The 18396-nt window shown below is 39.2% G+C and overlaps 1 protein-coding gene across 1 annotated transcript in view; it reads right to left on the bottom strand.

Moving 5' to 3' along the window:
• Positions 1 to 18396, bottom strand: part of RAPGEF5 (Rap guanine nucleotide exchange factor 5) — a 158878-nt gene that overhangs the window by 110841 nt on the left and 29641 nt on the right. The window contains exons 2-7 of the mRNA XM_065832436.2: positions 18338 to 18388; positions 17087 to 17193; positions 16012 to 16133; positions 14483 to 14651; positions 8425 to 8491; positions 2796 to 2844 (exon numbers count right to left, since the gene is read on the bottom strand). Coding sequence (XP_065688508.1) covers positions 2796 to 2844; positions 8425 to 8491; positions 14483 to 14651; positions 16012 to 16133; positions 17087 to 17193; positions 18338 to 18388 — 565 coding nt within the window. The remainder of the gene's footprint in view (positions 1 to 2795; positions 2845 to 8424; positions 8492 to 14482; positions 14652 to 16011; positions 16134 to 17086; positions 17194 to 18337; positions 18389 to 18396) is intronic.

Here is an 18396-nt window from a genome sequence, read left to right as displayed (position 1 = left end):
TTTTCTAGTATAATTAAATCACTGAAGTGCCTCTCTAAGGACTGAGGTATATCTAGAAATTAAAGTAATTCAGGAACAAATTACATAGTCCTTGCATGAAGCAAAAATACTCTTTTGTTTGCTCTTACTGGTAGCACTAACCAGCTATCTAGAGGAAATATTTTGACACACTGTAATTTAAAAACCACCAAACCATCAAAAACAGTACAGGAACTTCTGCATAACAGCTTTGAATTTTGGGCTACCCATCTCTAGGAAAGCTTTCAGTTAATGAACTGATGACACACTGCAGGCAGGTTCTAGCCACTAAGTTTGGACCATGCTCATCACCTGTGCTCCCCAGTCTCGAGTCCCAGGATGGATGAGCCAGGCAACACATCAGTCACACCAGCCTGGAAGCCAACCAGGGCAGCTGGCCCAATAGCCATGTTCCACTCTTTTCATGCCAAAATAAACTCTTTGCCTGATATCTTTGTTGGTTTATTTCCTGGAATTATATGGACACTTGGACAGGACTAGAAGAACAATATCTTTGAAAAGATACTGTGCCTTTTAGTTCCAGAAGTACTTTCTCTGAAACGTGCTTCACTTCACCAGGCACAGCATACCATCGCTTGATTGCAAACAGTAACTGCTATGCTGCGAATTTAACCACCAGCAATAAAATAAAAAAGCATAATCAACCACCCTAATTTACTCTGCTCCTACTATAGTAAAGGCATTAACTTAAATTAGACCTTACAGTTATGCTTGAACATGTAGCCATTTTTTTTACAGTCATCCAAGATGAGGCATAAAGAAATGCAAATTTCAAAAACAAGCATGCACTAGTTAAACTGACTAAAGAGGTATCTTTTGTTCAGAACTAAACTGATACTGTAAGTGTTTACATTCATGTACTATGAAAGGCTGGTCAGGACTTTAAAGCTCTATAGGGAGCTGTGTTTATTTAAGGCTGTGATTTTTAACTAAAATATTTCTACCTGCTCAATGTTGCAGTTGTACTAGTATAAAGGAGACTCCAAGAGCTGTTTCATCTTCTGCAGCTCATTCCTACTCCTGCCCCCATCCCATTTGCTACTGACACAACCGTTTACGTAGCCATCCACTGAATGGAATGAGACTGATTCAGGTTAAAATCAACTCTTTCAGGGAGTGGATTTTTTGTTTGTTACCAGTAGCAGTAGTAATATTTACCGACACAACTGCCGAGAAGGAAGGAAAGAGATTTCTTGGAACTGTATATGCACTAAGTAAAAAGATACATGGCACCATACTCCTAGCCCATTTTACAGCAAAACAGAGGATTACCCTCAGCCCTTCCTTCAAATAACCTGCTCAGAACCAGACCAGAAACATTTCCATGTGCATCCACTAGAATTCAGGTGGGACTGGGGTGAGAGCAGGTAAGGGCAAGCAACTGAGCGATATTAACATCATAAACTACTATAGCAGTTTCAGAAGGAAAGCTGTTGCACAGAAGGAATTTAGGTCTGAATTCACACTTCGATTTGTGTTTACCTTCTGCACATATACATTTACAGAGGACCATGAATATACCCTATAAGTACTTCTATTTCCAGGCAAACATGCATCAAATTGTGTCTACAATGTTTTTGTAATACTTACATTTTCACAAGGAAATATTTGCAGATTTGCCAGCCACATCTTCTTTTGCCTTCAGTTTAAGATATCATCTTGTGTGTAGTGTGTGTGTTGTGTGTAATAACTTTTGTGCTGAACTTTTAGGCCACAGATAGACAGACACAGATGTTATTATTACACAGTATTATTAACAGGTCAGAAAATAGCTTAAAATGTGCAAGATTTGTGATCTCAATTCCTAGAAAAATCACTGAAGATCACGAGAGATGCTCAGTGAAAATACTGTCCAAGATCTCAATGGCTTTGGGAACACACCAATAATTTAAGTCAACTCCACCTCTGTTTTACTCTAGAAATACATTCGACTCTCACTTTGCCATAGACAGTGTGGCCTGGCTGCAGATTAACTGCGCTATACATGAGAACTCCAGAGGGTTAACCTTGTCTAGAGTCAGGTCTGATCAAGTAGATTTTGTTAGTTCCTGTGCAGTGCCCAGAAAACAAAAGCCTCTTGCTTCCACTGCAGCTCAGCAATGCAGCTACCTTCATAAAGTGGCTGCACTACCAAATCCTGACAGAGCTGAGATGACCACATATTTCAGTGTCTTTGCACCATTATCACCAGATTTTCAACTGTCCATTCATCTTTCCCTTTCTCCTGCCCTGATAACATAGACGTGCCTCTACAGTCATCTGCATGTATAGACAAGTCTTTAGGAAAGAACATCCTCATGCATGAAATTGGTCTTTTATTTTAGCATAAAGAAATACACCTGACTGGGCAGGTAAAACACAGCCAAGATGGCATGAGATGCCAGGCCATAAAAGAAAACACAGGTAAATTATTAACTTGTTTTGTCTCAAATGTAAGTCAGACAAACACAAGTTTATTTTCTAAAGTGCAAGCCCAGTGAAAACAGTGACATTGGCCAAAAAGAGACTCAAGTTCACATTCAACTGTAACATTCCGATTTTATCAGCTAGGTCATTAGATGTGACAAGCTAGGGCAAGTGAAGCTTGGCAGTAATTGCATTGTGCTATACACACAGATTCTCCTACAAGAGAGGAATGAGGTCCCCTATCTTTGCTTCCCAATGTTAATAAGACCGCAATGACAATTCAAATACTTCAATAAATGACAAAAAGGAACAACATTGCAAAACCTCCTTTAAAGTCCAGCCCAACTCACCTGACTTCCTTGCTTTCAAGGCAATGACAGCAGCCAGTTCTCTCTGTACCTAAAATATCAGAAAGCATGGTTATAGTTATTGACACAGTCAAATAAAACAGACTGCAACACTGGTAAAACACAGGTTGTTGGTCATTTGGAGCAGTTAACTGCATATGGAATTATGCAGATACTTGGTTTTCAAACTATAGTCACTTTTCCTATTTCCTTTCAACTGGAAATTTTGTGACTTTTTTTTAATGTAAATACTGTACATTCCTTAGGGAGTGAGCAATTCAGTAGCCTGACCTGTAATTTATTTGCACAACATCTCTCTTCCACAAGCACACACTTAAAGCTTCTTCCTTTCCTTGTTAAATGTTTGGCTTGCCTCTGCTGAATACACTGTAATGCTGGATTTATTGTGTGACTCCAGGATAAGCGAGCTCTCCATGCTGAGGTTTGGCTGAGGTTCACATATATAACTGACATATGCTTTTTGGAGCCATCTGGAGGAAACAACCTCTCCTAATAGCCTGGGTGAGCATTTCAGGACCAAACTTTAGCTCGAGATGAATATGCAGGAATAACAGCTGTCTGATTTCCAGATATACAGGCTGTCCCACTACCCTGTGATGAAACATCCCTGCCATGCTAGCCAGCTCCCTTCCGCAGCCTCTTGTCTCTGCATTTTCTGCATTCTTTATATTTTCCTTATAATCTCTACACTACCAGCTACAGTCCCTTCACCCAGCTCAACGCAACATCCACTTCCCTCCATAGGTCTGTTCCTTTTTCTACAGTAAAATTCTGTATTATGCATTATTTTTATGCTTCATACCTCCTCACTGCCATTGTCTGTCCCATTGCAACCACTTCAAGTGCCCTGCACCTGACCTACAGCACCCCAAACACTCTCTCCTGCATACATCTCAGTTCTTCCCTTCCTCTGCTCCATCCATGCTTTCAGATTCTTCCATACCCCTCCCGGTTTTTTTCAGTTTCCCTCATTTTCCCAAGGCAGCCTACCTGGAGTACTAAAAAAAAAAAAAGAAAAATATGGGACATTCTAGTCATTTTTCTAGGGATTGTCCTACCTCTCTTTACAAAGTCTCCTGCAATGCCTATGAGCCACCTTGTCTACTAGGCCTTTGCAAAGCTCAAGGCTATTCTGCAGTGGGAGTTTTGACATCCCATTTCTGATAGCATATGAAATTTCAAACATCATTCTCAAGACGTGGTAGAATCAGAATAATGCACTAAGCCCATGAAGGATTCCTGAAGTAAGACAATTGCTAACTGCCAACATCCCACTCTCACAACTCTGAAGAAAAGTTTGAAAATGTAAAACAAAAATATTTAATGTTATTTTGGGCTGAGCAGAAAGGGAGACTGCAATGGTTGCTAGGAGAAGACAAAATTTCCCAGGACATCTCAGTACAATGGTAACTCCAACATCCGCTGATCAGATACTAAGTAGTCACCCAGAAGGAAGCTCTACATGCGGCAAAGGCAGTCATACATCTGTCCTTGCATCCTTCCTTCCCTTGTGGCAAAGGACCAATGAGCTTTTTTTGCTGTCCTTGCAAGGTACAAGGATCTTTTCTGCTCCTTGATGCTGCCCTATGAAAAGGGAAAAAGTTTTCTGCCACTCCAAGCAGGAAAATATGAAGGCAGTGCCACAGTTTTCTTAAATGTCATCCTGTTTCCAGCACAATTGTGCAATCTGGCAGTATTACCTTCCCTTCCTTCCTTCCTGTACACTCATTCCCATGTCTGGAGAACTGTTAATCATGGTTAATGTAAGCATAAACTGCAAGTACGATGGGAAAGAACAGTTGTTCTGTGGAAAAACAACTTTATGTAGTTGCTTGTTTGCAGCAATTAATTAGTAATAATACACACAAGTTATCCAGAGTTAGAGTGGGATTTTCAATAAAAGCCCAAGTTGTTTCTGAATAACAGTATCATGACTTCTTGTGGCCAAACTGCTCAGATCCTCTCCCTTCATTAAGCTCAGCAGGAGGTACCAATGTCGATGCCCCAAACCTGGTCTATTCTCACAGGTTACTGACAGTAAGGTAGAGTGCACTGGTGTATATTCTTTCTCTTTTAGCATTTAATAGATACATTTTCTCAAGATTAGCCTTAGGAGACACTACCATCTGCAATGGTTGTAAACACACCACTTAACCCAATTAAACAATTGAAAAATGCAAATGTACCTGTGAGTGTAAAGAAAAAAACATCTCAGAATCAAAAGCAGCATTGTGGAATCCTGTGGTTATATCTGCAGTATTACTCATAAGGTGACAGTATTGCTTATAAGGTGGCACTTTTCAAGTTTAAAAGACAGTGCTAACACCACAGGCAATACAAAGGCAGTTTTTCTGTATTTTGTCTATGTTATGCAAAATATCTCATTGTTTGCTATGTGCCAGGAAAGCATCTGGCATATTACTAAATCTGAGCAAAGTCCTTCAGTTAAAACAGGAGAAAAAAAGCTCCTCTGGTCTTAATATTAAGCGAATGTTCCTTCGTCAAAGGGTTTCATTCTGATGGTCTGAGCTTCCTCTCACAGGACTCACTCAAATCACATAGAACTGGTACTACTGAGCATCCTTCTGGATTTGCCTGGTGTCCCTAAATTTCATAATCTATATCCTTTCGTCTATTTTAGCATAAATGTACTTGACATCTCTGATGGACAGGCAGTTCTTATGCATCATTACATCAATGGAAATCCATGTACAACATTCGTTCCTCACTGTGTATATGCTATGAATTATCATACTTCTTTCTTACAGGATTTCAGTTACTGCTGGTTTGACAAAATTGATAGTTGCACATCACATTGAAGATAATAGTCTGGACTTGAAGTAAAATACACATTCAAACAAGATCTATGCCTGCCAGAATAAATTGAGATATTAAATACAAAAAATTGGTTTAATATGTATAGCTTGTCACTACAAAGCTACCACTATCTAAATACTAACCCATTTTGAGTAGCATTGCAGATGTCAAAACTGATTCAGTTTAAAGGCCAGATTACTACATATTATTTACAGAAATGTTATGAAAGTCTGAAAAAGAACATTTTGAGTGTGTTGTTGGCATGTTACCACATCCTACTCAGTCTTATTTTTTGCAATATGAAAGAGCAAGAGTGCGCACACAGTGGTCCCCACATATACTTCTGCTGGATTAAATACAAATGGCATGTTTATATGGTAAATTGTTTCATCTTCAAAGGACAGAGGTAGAGATTTTTCAAAAGCACATGGCAACTACTCTTCTTTTATCCATGAATTGAGTAATTGTATCATAGAAGACATAGTTGCGCATCTGGTAGACCACCTCTGCTTTCCCCCTCCTCCATTTTTTTGCTGCCTATAGTAATCTTTTGTAAAACAGTATTCTAGATGTCACTGCAAAATGGGACTTCAGATCTAGAGACAAAGTGGCAGTCCTTACAGAATCATAAAATTAAATCCTGCAATAAAAAGCTCTGAAAAAGCAGCATTTTGATAAAGAAAATAATCTAATTCAGATTTTTGCATCTCAGATAATGATAGTTCAATGGACTCTAAATAAATGTGGTACTGGATGATGTCCTAAAGCACCAGAAAACTCTATTTCCCAGATACACTGCATTAACATTCTGATATTCTCTTCTGTCTCATCACGAGGTGAGGTAGGACTTTTGCAGTGGAAAAATTTGTAGCCAACCCATAGTGCTCTGGATTTAGCAGACAGTGAAATAAGACATGGAATATGAAGCTGCTCTATCACAGATGACACGGGACACATGACAACTCTGGAATGCTTCTGTAAGCCCAGGAGTGATCATTATATTTTCTTAAAAATTCATGACCAAAATTTATCCAATTCAAACATATCTCAAACGGCACTTTACAATGCTTGCATGTCAGCTGCCTTTACAATTTGACAGTTTTGTCGGTACTTCATTGTAATGGAGCATATAATTCCATAGGCTCCATTCAGTTATCATGACTGACTATGCTGCTTCCATTTTAGAATAAAGCATAAAGAAAAAGTGATAGCCTTGACACATTAGTTTCTTGTCCTTTGTATCTGACTCTGCTCTTAAAAGGCACATTAGGCACAAAATAAGATGAGAAAGAAACCTCTGTAGTTTTTCCTCCACTGCCCTTCTGACTTGGCATCAATTCACCACAGCTTTTGCTATTAATCTTCTACAATCTCCATAACCGTTGTTTAAAACCAAGAGTGCATTTCCCTAACTAATCAATTCTAGACTGGCTGAATCATAAAAAAAAAAAAAAAAAAAAAAAAAATCACCGATTGTGCGGTGAATGTGAAAAGTGAAGCTCTACAACAGAAACACCACCTGGTAACAAAAAACAGTAAGGAACAAGTAACAGGAGAAAGGCCAGTGCCCACTGCTTCTTGTCCGGCCACAGGACACCACTGAGAGAATCCTAGCTCCATCTTCTTTATTCCCTTCCATCAGGTATTTATACTCATTGATTAGATCCTCCCATAGTCTTATGTGCTCCAAGCTCAACTCCCAATTCTCTCAGCCTCTCCTTGTAAGACCCTGATCATCTTCATGGTCATTCACATACACTCCGTTACCTCCACATGTGTCTTGTACTGGGAGTCCAGAATGCCAGATGTGTCACAGCAGTGCTGAGTAGACAGGAATGATCACCTACCTTAACATAAGGGTAATGCTTCTACTAATGCAGCCCAAGAGGCAGTTGGCTTTCTTTACCACAAGGGCATGTTCTTGGCTCATGTTCAACCTGCTGTCCACCAGGACCCCCACCTCCTTTTCTGCAAAGCTGCTTTTCAGCCAGTCAGCCCCTAGCCTGTACAGGAGCATGAGGTTATTTCTCCCACATGCTGGACATTGCATTGTCCTTTGTCAAACTTGATGAGACTCCTGTTGGTCCATCTCTCTAGCCTGTCAGGGTCCTTCTGAACGGCAGCTCACCCATCTGCTGTATTGACCATCCCTCCCAATTTTGCATAACCTGCAAACTTGCTGAGGGTGCACTCTGTACCATCATACAGATTACATTAGATCAAGTGAATGTAGCTTAACTTTCTGGAGTCCTGTCTCTCTGCTGCTTAGAGCAATGATCTTACAATAAGAGAAACGAGATGCACCAAATTCTAGTATAGACAGGATAAGCTGTTGTTTATTATGACAGAGCTTATTGAGGCTAAACAAAATTGGGAAGCCAGATACCCAGGCAGGACTCCTCAGCAGTTTATGACACTCTACATTAGGGCCTTCAAGACCCTTTTTCTCCCTTTTTCCCCCACCCCATCATTGTCTTCACACTGATGCTCACTTGACCAAGAGGATCTGAGTGTAAGCTACCTGGCAGAAAAATCACCATGATCCTTCAAACTGGTATCTCCTGGGCCATGAATTGCATGGATTACAAGAAAGCTAACTGCAGCTGTCCTTGCTTGCGCTCATTTTAATAGCTGTGGGACTGCACACTAAGACCTCAGTAAAGCTTCCTTCTCGCAGAGACAAAAAATAGTTTGCATTACAAACACCTCCTCACTAAGTCTTTAATTTGAAAGGATCCAAAACACGACAATATTTCAAACATGCTCAGTACAAACTTTGATACAGTGACCTTACCGCAGAAGTGAGACGAGCAAGAATTTCGGCATTGGTTTCTGCTGTATCTTCTATTTTTTGATCAGGCCTTAAAAAAAATAAAATAAGATTTTATTATTTCTTTCATTCTGTTTCAACATCTTTTGGTTCCTGGAAAGCAAGGAACTATGTAGCCACAGGCAGTAATGTAAAAGGGCTTTTGAGATTCCACATTAAAATGATGACTGCAACATGACAATAATTAATTGTGTCAGTAGCGCCAGACTACACACTTTGTCCCCTGCTGTCAAGAACTCTTTTTATTGAACTAATGTAAAACAGTGAGGGAATTCTTCAAGTATAGAAATATGATGAAGAACTGAAGAATGCAGAACCCTCTTAACTCACAGTTTCTTATTTAAATGCATGTTTTGTTCTGCTAAAAGCACACTCCATCAACAGAGCAATGAGTCCTCCATCTGCCCACAGCCACTTAGGTTTGCTAAGGTGTGGAGCAACACCTACAGAATGCAAGCTCACATAGATAAAAGTAGACAATATCAAAATCATTATGAGACACATTCAGTTTGATATTAAAAATGTGAAAATAAAAAGAATACATGTAAGAAGCCATAAATTAGCAAACTAAAGCAATGGTTGAGAACACTATTGACAGGTTCTGTTGACAGTAACTCACAAGACCGAGTACTTTGAGTTTTTGCAAAAATGGGACAGCACAGGAAGAACCTTTCTAGAAACTATCACAGAAGTCTAACTGATGTGGAAAAAGCCACACAAAAGCTGCTGTGGGCAGCACAGAATAGGATTGGGTTTTTTCTTTAAAATAGTCTAATTCCCATCATTAAAACTTCTGCAAGCCTTTTGGAAGGTTTATTGACAATCAGAAGAAAGATACCAATATGAGAGGGTTATTACTATGGGAAAAAGAAAAAGCTCTTGAAGTCTTCACTTTTTATGGTTTTCAAGAAGTGTGGCATGCCAGCAAACTGAGCAGATATGCAAAACTGTAGCTGCTGTCATAAACATAAATCCCAGGTATTAGCAGAAGCTTCTATCTTTGACTAAATTATTTAATTGCTCATATGACTCATTGTGTTTACAGAGCTGACAACATATCTGTAATATGCAGCTGCTATATTATGGTTCTTACATCCAATGTCTAAAAAATTTCTTTTCCCGATTAAAAAATTAAGGTCAAAAAGCACAGGATGACACACGCATTCATTTGGGGGCATATTCAGATCAAAACAGTAATTCAGATTAGAAACCACATGTTTTCACAACTGCCTTTCCTATTCAAAGAAAAATGTGATTTAACATTTCAAGTGTTATAAACAGCCCAAAAGAAATAAATGAATGCAGTTTCATTTACAAAGATTGATTTATTCAATCTTTCTCTTTATAATTTGGAATGACATTAAAATAACTGACTTCTTTAGGTGTTTATGTTTCCCTACACATCTGGTCTCCCAGAACCAGGCTAGGACCTGATTCTTCTAAACTGGTGGCAAAAGACAGCAGTTTAGCAGACACAGCAACAGATGCAATCTATAAACCCAGAACAGCATATAGCACAGCTATTTCCATCTTCGGTCTTTATCACTTCATCTTCTACTTAAAAATACTCCCAGTATTAATCTGCATATGACCACGGAATTCTTTCAAAACCAGTAATATACTAAAAATTTTAATCAGATTTCCAGAATCAGAGAGGAAGAGTATATTGTGATTCCCAGGCTCATAGAAAAAAGTAATACAGAATGGATACTGAGGAACAAAATCAGGACAGATATCAGCCTATTTTTTTCAAAAGGGGCCAGCTAAAATCTAGTAGGGCTGGTACCAGACAGGAGCTACAAAACCCAGGCAAACAAGCCCAATACTTCTACAGCTCAGTGGGCCGTGGGCTCAGCAGTACGTTAAGCAGTGCGTTAAGCAGAGCCTGATGCAGGGATGCCTGCCCTAGATCTGCATGCAGACAGCTCAGGTCCAGTGAAATTATTACTGTACATCACACAGAAGTAACTACAGTGCTTCCCAACCCACTGATGGAAGAAGCAATGCAGATACGCCCATGGTGCTGGGCCTGGACTTCAACTGTCCAATGTAGAACTACTACATGCGTCTCTGCACTGGCTTTACAACCCACCTACAATGCCAATCAAAGATACCTGGATACCTCAGAGCTCTTTGCATTCAGCAAAATCTTTCCAGAAGATCCATAAGGCAGGAACTAAATGAACATCCTATCCCAGCTATTTGCATTAAAACTAAATTACCCCTAGAGTGTTTACTTTTCTGAAATTAATAAAATGTAAATTATTTCAGGGTAGAAGACACAGAATGTAGTGTAACACTTCTGGAAATAACATGCAATATGAAATAAACAAAAAAAAATTCCCACATTAACATGTCTTCAAATAATTTTAAAAAGAATGGGATACATTTCAATAGTCTAAGCTACTCAACACATTCTTGAAATGTTCATTGAGTTTACCAGTGCATCTGGGAATTACGTGTTGTTACAAACACCCTCATTTACAAAGAAGGAAATAGAAGCACACAAAGATCAAACACCTGATACAAAGCTATTGCAGTCACTGGAAAAGAATTTGAGAGGCATTGGACGAGAGCCTAAGTGATTGCCCAAGGTTGCAAGGAAGTTCATGGCACAGCTTTCAATACAGATCTTTTGTTTCCAGTTTATTGCAACATTCACTTATTTTCTATTCAAGTAGAATTAGCTGTGATTAACACAGGGTGTTTAATGACCCTCAGAGGTCTCCACATCAGTCCCATCTCATCTGACAACATTTACTGTGGCTCAGCTGTGGAATACACATAGCCTTCAGTTTAGTGTGAGCTGCTAATAATTTGCTGTGTCCCATCTTGTTTTCCACGGTAGATTCCCACCAATGTCGTGTTTAATGTAGGGAATTTGTCAAGGTCAAAAGGCAACAGGGAGCACTGTAAGTAGGGGAGAACGATAAGCATGTCTCAGGCTTCAGAACACTATTTACATTGTAGAACTTACTGGAGTATTATTTGGTAATACTGCTAATAACACTCAAGAAAAAATACAAATCCATCAAAAATCTCTACAGAAAGTTGAGGCCAGGTGACATTTCTTTTAACAGGGTTTCCAGAAGAACTGCTGAAGGAAATCCCGAGCTGCTACTGGCTACTCAGGTCTACAGACTCCTGGGAGAGCATATCCATGGTGCTCCACAGAGACCCACTGATGCACCCAGCAGTCCAGGCAAGCACGAGGCTGCTGCCCATCAGCTGCAGAGGAGACAGAGCTTGTCTGGCTCCCAGGACCACCAGGAGATGTCCAGTGTTGCCTTCTGGTGCAGGCAGTTGCTTCTGATTTCATAAAAAACAGGGAATCTAATTAATAAGGTAAGAATTTATTTATCCCTACGTACATATGGAATTAATGTCATCAATGCAGACGTCCTGATTTCAGCTGGGATAGAGTTTTCCTAGTAGCTGGTATAGTGCTATGTTTTGGATTCAGTATCAGAATAATGTTGATAATACACTGATGCTTTGGTTGTTGCTAAGGAATGTTTATACTAAGTCAAGGACTTTTCAGCAAGGAGGTTGGCAGTGCACAAGGAGCTGGGAGCAGACACAGCCAGGACAGCTGACCCAGACTGACCAAAGGAATATTCCATACCACATGATGTCATCCTCAGTCTATAAACTTGAGGAGGTAGCTGAGGGTCAGTGACTGCTGCTCCAGAACTGGCTGGGTATCAGTCACCAGGTGGTGAGCAATTGCATTGTGCATCACTTGTTTTATTTATTTTCATTTTCTATCCTATTAAACTTTATTTTAACCCACAAGATTTGCCTTTTTTTCTGATTTTCTCCCCGATACCACTGCAGGGAGAAGGGAGTGAGCAAATTGTGGTGTGTGGTGTTTAGCTGCCTGCCAGGTTAAACCACAACAACAGACTATGAGAAAAACTAAGATCAAAAAAATGAACACAAAAAAAGTTAAATTACAAGAAAGACTATTCTTCTAATGGTATGCAAAACAGCTTACATATTTGTGAAAAGACAAATATTAACTGCAAGGAATGGGTTTTAGAATTGCCCTCTTTTTTTTTTCCCATAAAAAATAGTATATGGGTTTATTTAACCTGGTCAGGTAACTTCAAAAAAACACCTCATCACATCTATTCCCTTTCAGGCTGTGCTTTAGCAGCATCGAACATGGAGAATTTTGAACCTGGAAAAGTTTCCTTTCCCTTTAATATCACACTCCCTTGAGAATATACCATTATTTGAAATTCAATCCCTTCTATATATATTTTTTTAAAAAGCACCCTCACAATCTGACAGGTAAAACCTCCAGAAAATAATTCTTCAGTGACAGTGTTCCCAAAAGGAATCCAGCTTCAACTAAAATTTGAATAATGTGAGCAGGAAGGAGTTGGAAATGTACATTAATGAATAATTGTTCAATTTATGTGACAGGGATCATCCTCCACTAGAAATGACAGTTGCACTGAAACGATAAAACTGCAAAGCAGACTGTAAAATAGTGGTACTCTTTGCCAAGGTCAGCATGCAGGACATTTTTAACTCAAACCTAAAAAATCTTCAATCCATTTTCCTATCCAACATCCTTCATGTAACACATCAATGTGACCTATCTGTTCTGTCTTTTTGATTCAAAGCCTTTGTACAAGTACTCATAAACCATGAAAAGTGGCCTGATTGGCAGTGATAATGAGGAAAACCCCAGTTCCCACTGAAATCCAGATGAAATCACCCTGATATTTAAGGGAGAGCCAAAGTGCTTAGCACCAGAGTAGGCTGGAAGACAAGAATTTCTACTTGCAGAAATATTCAAAGGTTTTCTCCCATATGAGTCATCTGCTTAGAGGATCACATTCAGTCCCCTGCTCTAGCCAATTTGGGGTCCCCATCACTTGGCTACACTCACTCAAGCTGACCAAATAAATGCATTTTCAACAGAATCCCCACTTCAGCACTGCCAGTTTCCGGTTAGTGAGGGCAGTCAGCAACAGGGCAGGGAATCAAGTTTCTGCCCTAAGCCATGCAGAGAAACTATTGAGTTGTGGGGTTTTTTTTCCTATCAGCTAAACATGTCTGAATTTTAGAAGCTAAGCTTGAGACAGCATACAAGGACTTTGGGCTTTGTGCTCCTTAAAAATATTTCCATTGGGCATTTATTTGAGACAAGTTTTTAAAATCTATTATGTAGAGAAGGAAAGCACTTCCAGAAGAATGTTTTTTTCTTTGACATCAAAGAGAATAAATCCTACTACTGCTAGAGTAATCGTTCTCCACAGTATAAGTACCAGGTTTGAGGCTTCATCATGCCAGCGACAATGAAAGAATTTAACCAAACTTGTCTGTCCAGGCCAGCTACTGCAGTTTTGCCAAGGCATGAAGAGTCACAAGCCTCCAGACTTCTCACTGACAGCTTTTACCTATAATCTGGCCTCTCACTGTGGCACAAATGACTATAGTTTCCTTCCAGCCGCTCTAAATAGGTAACATTTAGACCGTGGTTGTATCAGCACAGGGGGTATGATAACATCCAATAGTCAGGTGGAAGAAGAAACATATAGGAAGTGAAACTCTTAAAAGGCATATTCTGAAAAATGAACAGAAATATGAGACTACAGAGCTCTGGTGAACATGAAGTAGCAAACTAAAAGCAGGTGACTGAAGCTATCACATTTCCACCCCTCCTCTCTAGCCATCTGACAGCTGATCCTGACGCAGGACAAGGGCATCTGATCTGCTAGCTAACCAGCTCCACAGCATGACAGCTGCCAATTTTGTGCCAAAACCTCCAAATGTAAAAGCAGACCAAAAAAAAAAAAAAAAAAAAGCCACTTGCCCAGGTAATATAGCAACTTTTCTACCCACATTGACTTTCTCAGAAGAAAAGCCCATCTCTACAAAGCTTTTCAACCCTGAAAAGAAAGCTGACTCATTTACACAGCGATTTGGGGATAAACAGAGTCATTATAAGCCAGCAATTTATGAAATACTCAGGAAAAGTTGCAAACAGCTGTATATGCACACTTACAGATTACACATGTCAATCCTGGGAGGTGACAATGGCAGTAGTTGAAGTAGGAGTTTTACTCCATTCTTCCATCCTTCCTCTTTCTCAAATTCACAGAAAAGGTAGGTACATTCATCTGCTGAGAACTGGTAGAAGGCATGTGTGTCTTGAAAATAAACTTGTCTGTCCACTGTTAGAAAAAAATAACATCAGATATCCTTTAAACTATTACTGTTTAAAGACTATGTCCACCCCACATTCTATTTTGCATTTGACTTTAATGCTGACTTGCACCACCAGCCAGGACAAAAGGATTGCAAACTCAGCATAGAAGCAGTCCTGCCCTCTCATATTAACTCAGTGCATCCAAATCAGACAACCCCAAAACCACAACTTTAAGATCTCCAGGCTGCTGAAATTCAAGCATTAGGACTGCTGAGTATTTAAGCAATTTTGGAAACAGTACAGAATCACGGGATAGAAACCTTTCACTTGTCAGATTTCTAAGCATCAATTGCCATTGACTTCTAATCTGTTCTCGCTAGTAAACAAAGTTCAATAATGGGGATGTAGCTCATCATTATTGCAGTTTCTTCCCCAAATTCAGGGCTACTGGACCTGTAGATTAGAGCTGGGTAAGATAATGCACCCATACAAAAGCCATTGTCTTGCCTGGCATAACTGGGATTGCACTGGAGGATTGAAGGATAGGGTCCAAAGCTGGAAGCACAAGCTCCTGCTGGAGAGTCTTTCAACCTTTGATGAGGCTGCATGATCAGACATGCTGTCAGTGTAGCTGGAGCAGAAGAAAATCTTCAAGTATACTGTCTGTGTACATAAGCAATCTTCCATAACACCTCACCTCTTCACAAAGAGGAAAGTTAAGTGTCTAGCACCGACCCCAAGGCTGGGTATCTTGTGAGCTGAGCTACCTAAGTAGTCCCAGCTACAATGTAAAGTCCATCAGACTCCCAGAGGCTGGTTATCAATGTAATAGTCACCAACTACATAAACTGGACCTAACCCCTAAATTTGGTGGGGAACGTAGGGACAGCTGGTTAGAACCTGGCATCACAACCGTCTCAAGGAGCTGAATCTTCTCTCTCATTCCATTGTAATCTAAAACTAAGAAAAACAGAGAGCGGAAGTGGAAATCACTAATTGCTAGAGAAGGCATCTGGCAAAGCCATGATCTGCAGTGACTAAACAGCTGCGGTTTTGTAAAAAACGTAAAAGAGCTTGAGGATTAAAAAAAAATAGGCTGGAAAAGACATACACGCTGTGTGCAGCTTGGCAATAGGCAATTACATTTGCAAAAGCAAAAAGGAAAAAAACAGCCAAAACAAGAGATTCATCTTTGGTATTTATGAAGTGAAATGTCACAGAGGTGAGCGTACCAAAGAGATGGTAAAATAAACAACCGTGAAGAAAAATGGATCAATCTGCATTGTTTTTCTTTCCCGCCTTCCTCTCCCATCAAAACGTGAGTCTTATCCTACGCAGGAGAAACTGAGAGCCTTCCTCATGCTAGAAGGACTATCAAGACTGACCTGATAATATAATACCCATATCCAGCAGGAGCTGCCACACTCCAACCGCTGTAGACCTGCACTTCACAAAAGGGCACTGCTCCAAAAGCCAGTCTACCAGTTCTGATCCAACACAACTCCTCCTGAAAATAAGCAAAACATGACTTCTTACACTACAGTAATGTTAAAATGTTCTTTTATCATAAAGAGCTTTTATAAAGAACTATTAAAAGTGAATCCTTTTGTTCAGCAGGGCAAGCCTTTTGTCTAAATTACAGATTTTTGTAATCCTATTCACTTCAAGGGAGGAAATTATTCTGGCAAGTCTCAGGGGATGCCCCTAGTTACAATAGGAGAACTCATGTTAGATGAGTAAGTTCCCTTACATACCTAATTCATGTGACACACTTTACAATATGTTATAATTTTATCAATTTGTGCTGCATACAGAGAGTCATCCAAAGATGTAGAAGTGTTAAATAAAATCCAGCTTTTAGCCTCAGGATTTTTTCATTATGTACTTAATCTTGCACATTATTGGTAAACTTCTCTTTCTAAATCATAACAAAAAAAAAAGCAGTTGTGGCTTTTCTTAAATATGGATATGAATGAATGGTGCTATAATAGAGACCTGTATACTATGGCATAATTGAAAATAGGAGGAAGCATTTATACTGTAATGCAACACAAATGGAAAATTATTTCATTACAGAAATATTCCATAAATTACATGCAAAAATCACTGTGTAACTAAATCTTAGGAATCCAATTAATCTCTTTTATAACTCCAGACCAGGGCTGAATTTAATACACTTTCTTTTCAACAACATAACAGACAAACACAATTGTATATGAAATCATAAGAAATTAAATTAATGCACATACAACCAAACCACTGCTTCTTTCTGAAAACTGACAAAGTAACATAAGAAAATACATTAAAATACAGGAGGTTTTAAAGTTTTTTTTAATATTTTTGGTTCTTAGTAATTCACACAAAATCTGACTCTCAGAATTTATTCACTTGTCAAACCAGGGCATAGACAAATACAAATAAAACCCATCCAGTTGATTAAAGAAAATGATCTCAGGTTACCTGCAAATGCCAGTGAGGTACACCCTGTCTTTAATCAGGTCAGATGCTTGTAGAGTAAAAATATTCCTGAGAGCTCTCCCAGCACAGGAAGAACTTTCTCCATAAATCTGAATGAAAAGAGAAATTGAAAACTGTGACAAACAGGGATTTCCTCCTGCTGTAGTAAATTGCCTTGGCACTGCCCAGTCCCCTCCTGCTGAGCAATGCCTTCTCCCCAGCTAAACGACGAGCAAGCAGTCAAAGCCTCATAGGAAATGCACCCCAACTTCTGTCATACCCATTAGTATCATGGGTCACAGAGACCCTTTTGGGCTGGACTATTTTTACATTTGCTGCCTTAGAAAAGCAGAGATTTTACAATCCGTGAGCTTTAACTTTGAACAACAGATGAGTTCAAATGAAAATAAGTGTTTTTCTAGTGAAGCAAGATGACTATATTAACCATTGCAAGACCACACAAATACAGTTAAACATTTTTCCATTTGTATTCGAGTTAAATTATTTAACACAAGCCTAATACATACACCATTTCATAGTTTTTTTCTTTTTGTTCAGAAACTTTGGAGGTATGCTATGATAGCTCCAGGTCAGTTCATCCACACCTTGCCAGGAGGGTGTGGTGTTCCAGAATGGACACACCTCTGACTTCCCCCATCCCTGATTCCTACCTTATACTTCAAGCCTGCAGATGTGTCTGTCAAAAAAGGACCCAACTACAACTTCCATAAAACCACTTTTCCATCTGGAATCTCTATAACTCCCTACTGATTAATTTAACTCGGGCTCCTGTTGTGATGTTTCCTCACTGTCCCAGTAAAACACATCAATAATACAAATAACTAACTTGAAAGAAAAACAACGCTGTGGATTCACCTTTTTTGTTTGTTTGTTTCCTATGTTTCCTATGTTTGGGAATCTTTCAAGGAATATAAAATTGTCCTGAGACAATAAAGTCTTATGAGATGCAAAAATATAGCTCTCAAATATTGCAAAACTAATCCAAATGGTGGCAATCATTTAAACAGCTGGGAAGCATGTGCACATTGTAATTCACAATGATTCAGTTTGCAAATTGAGTAATAGAAGCAGACAATTTCTAACACACACAAATGATAACTTGTTAGCTAGGTTTAACTGCAGGCCACATTCATAAGTGTCTTCAAAGCTATCATTAAGAGGTTGAACCAAAGCAAAATGATTCCTAACATGTTGTTCAACGAAACAGAATTAAAAAGGAAGCTTGAAAAGTACCTTGTTTGAAGGAGTTTCCAAATAGGGATTTGAAATTCTTCTAGACAGGGTCTGTAAGA

Source organism: Patagioenas fasciata, chromosome 2 (assembly GCF_037038585.1).
Source record: "Patagioenas fasciata isolate bPatFas1 chromosome 2, bPatFas1.hap1, whole genome shotgun sequence".
Taxonomy (NCBI): Eukaryota; Metazoa; Chordata; class Aves; order Columbiformes; family Columbidae; genus Patagioenas; species Patagioenas fasciata.
This window is presented reverse-complemented; position numbering and strand designations above follow the sequence as displayed.